The 649-nt window shown below is 60.1% G+C and overlaps 1 protein-coding gene across 1 annotated transcript in view; it reads right to left on the bottom strand.

The window, feature by feature from the left end:
- Window positions 1-445: 445 nt before the first annotated feature.
- CABP4 (calcium binding protein 4) overlaps window positions 446-649 on the bottom strand; it is a gene marked incomplete at its 3' end in the record, with an annotated part of 1770 nt that continues 1566 nt past the window's right edge. Inside the window, exon 2 of the mRNA XM_010178744.1 lies at window positions 446-555. Within this exon, the coding sequence (XP_010177046.1) occupies window positions 446-555 (110 nt within the window). The remainder of the gene's footprint in view (window positions 556-649) is intronic.

The following is a 649-nucleotide window of genomic DNA, read 5'->3' as shown; positions in this document are numbered from 1 at the left end:
TCTTCCCATGGTCATCATCCCCTCCGTGCCTGTGGTCACCCCCATGGTCACTGTCACCCCATGATCTTCCCATGGTCATCATCCCTTCCATGCCTGTGGTCATCCCCATGGTCACCATCACCCCATGATCTTTCCATGGTCATCATCCTCTCCATGTCTGTGGTCCTTCCCAAGGTCACCATCCCCCCATGGTCATCATCACTCCATGTTCTTCCCATGGTCATCATCCCCTCTGTGCCTGTGGTCACTCCCAAGGTCACCATCCCCCCATGGTCACCATCACTCCATGTTCTTCCCATGGTCATTGTCCCCTCCATGCCTGTGGTCAACCACATGGTGAACGTCCCCACCATGGTCTTTTCAGGGTTGCTACCCCTCCGTGCCTGCAGCCACCCTCATGGCTGTGGTCCCCCCATGGCTGCGGTCCCCACGGTGGTGGCCATACCTCCCGGAAGGCGATCTTGAGCTCCCTCACGCCCACCATGTGGGCTGTCTCCTCCCTCAACTTCGGACCCATCATCTGCACAAAGTCTTCGAAGTCCACACGGCCACCCACTGCACGTGGAAAAGGGACAACCTCAGTGCCCCACGCCGCACCCCGTGCCCCCCCGGCTCCCTCCACAGCCCCACAGCAGTAGCCCCCCCTCTC

This window comes from Mesitornis unicolor, unplaced genomic scaffold (assembly GCF_000695765.1).
Source record: "Mesitornis unicolor isolate BGI_N332 unplaced genomic scaffold, ASM69576v1 scaffold28682, whole genome shotgun sequence".
In the NCBI taxonomy this organism is placed as follows: domain Eukaryota; kingdom Metazoa; phylum Chordata; class Aves; order Mesitornithiformes; family Mesitornithidae; genus Mesitornis; species Mesitornis unicolor.
Note: the sequence above shows the minus strand (reverse complement) of the source record. Positions and strands in the feature narration are given on the sequence as shown.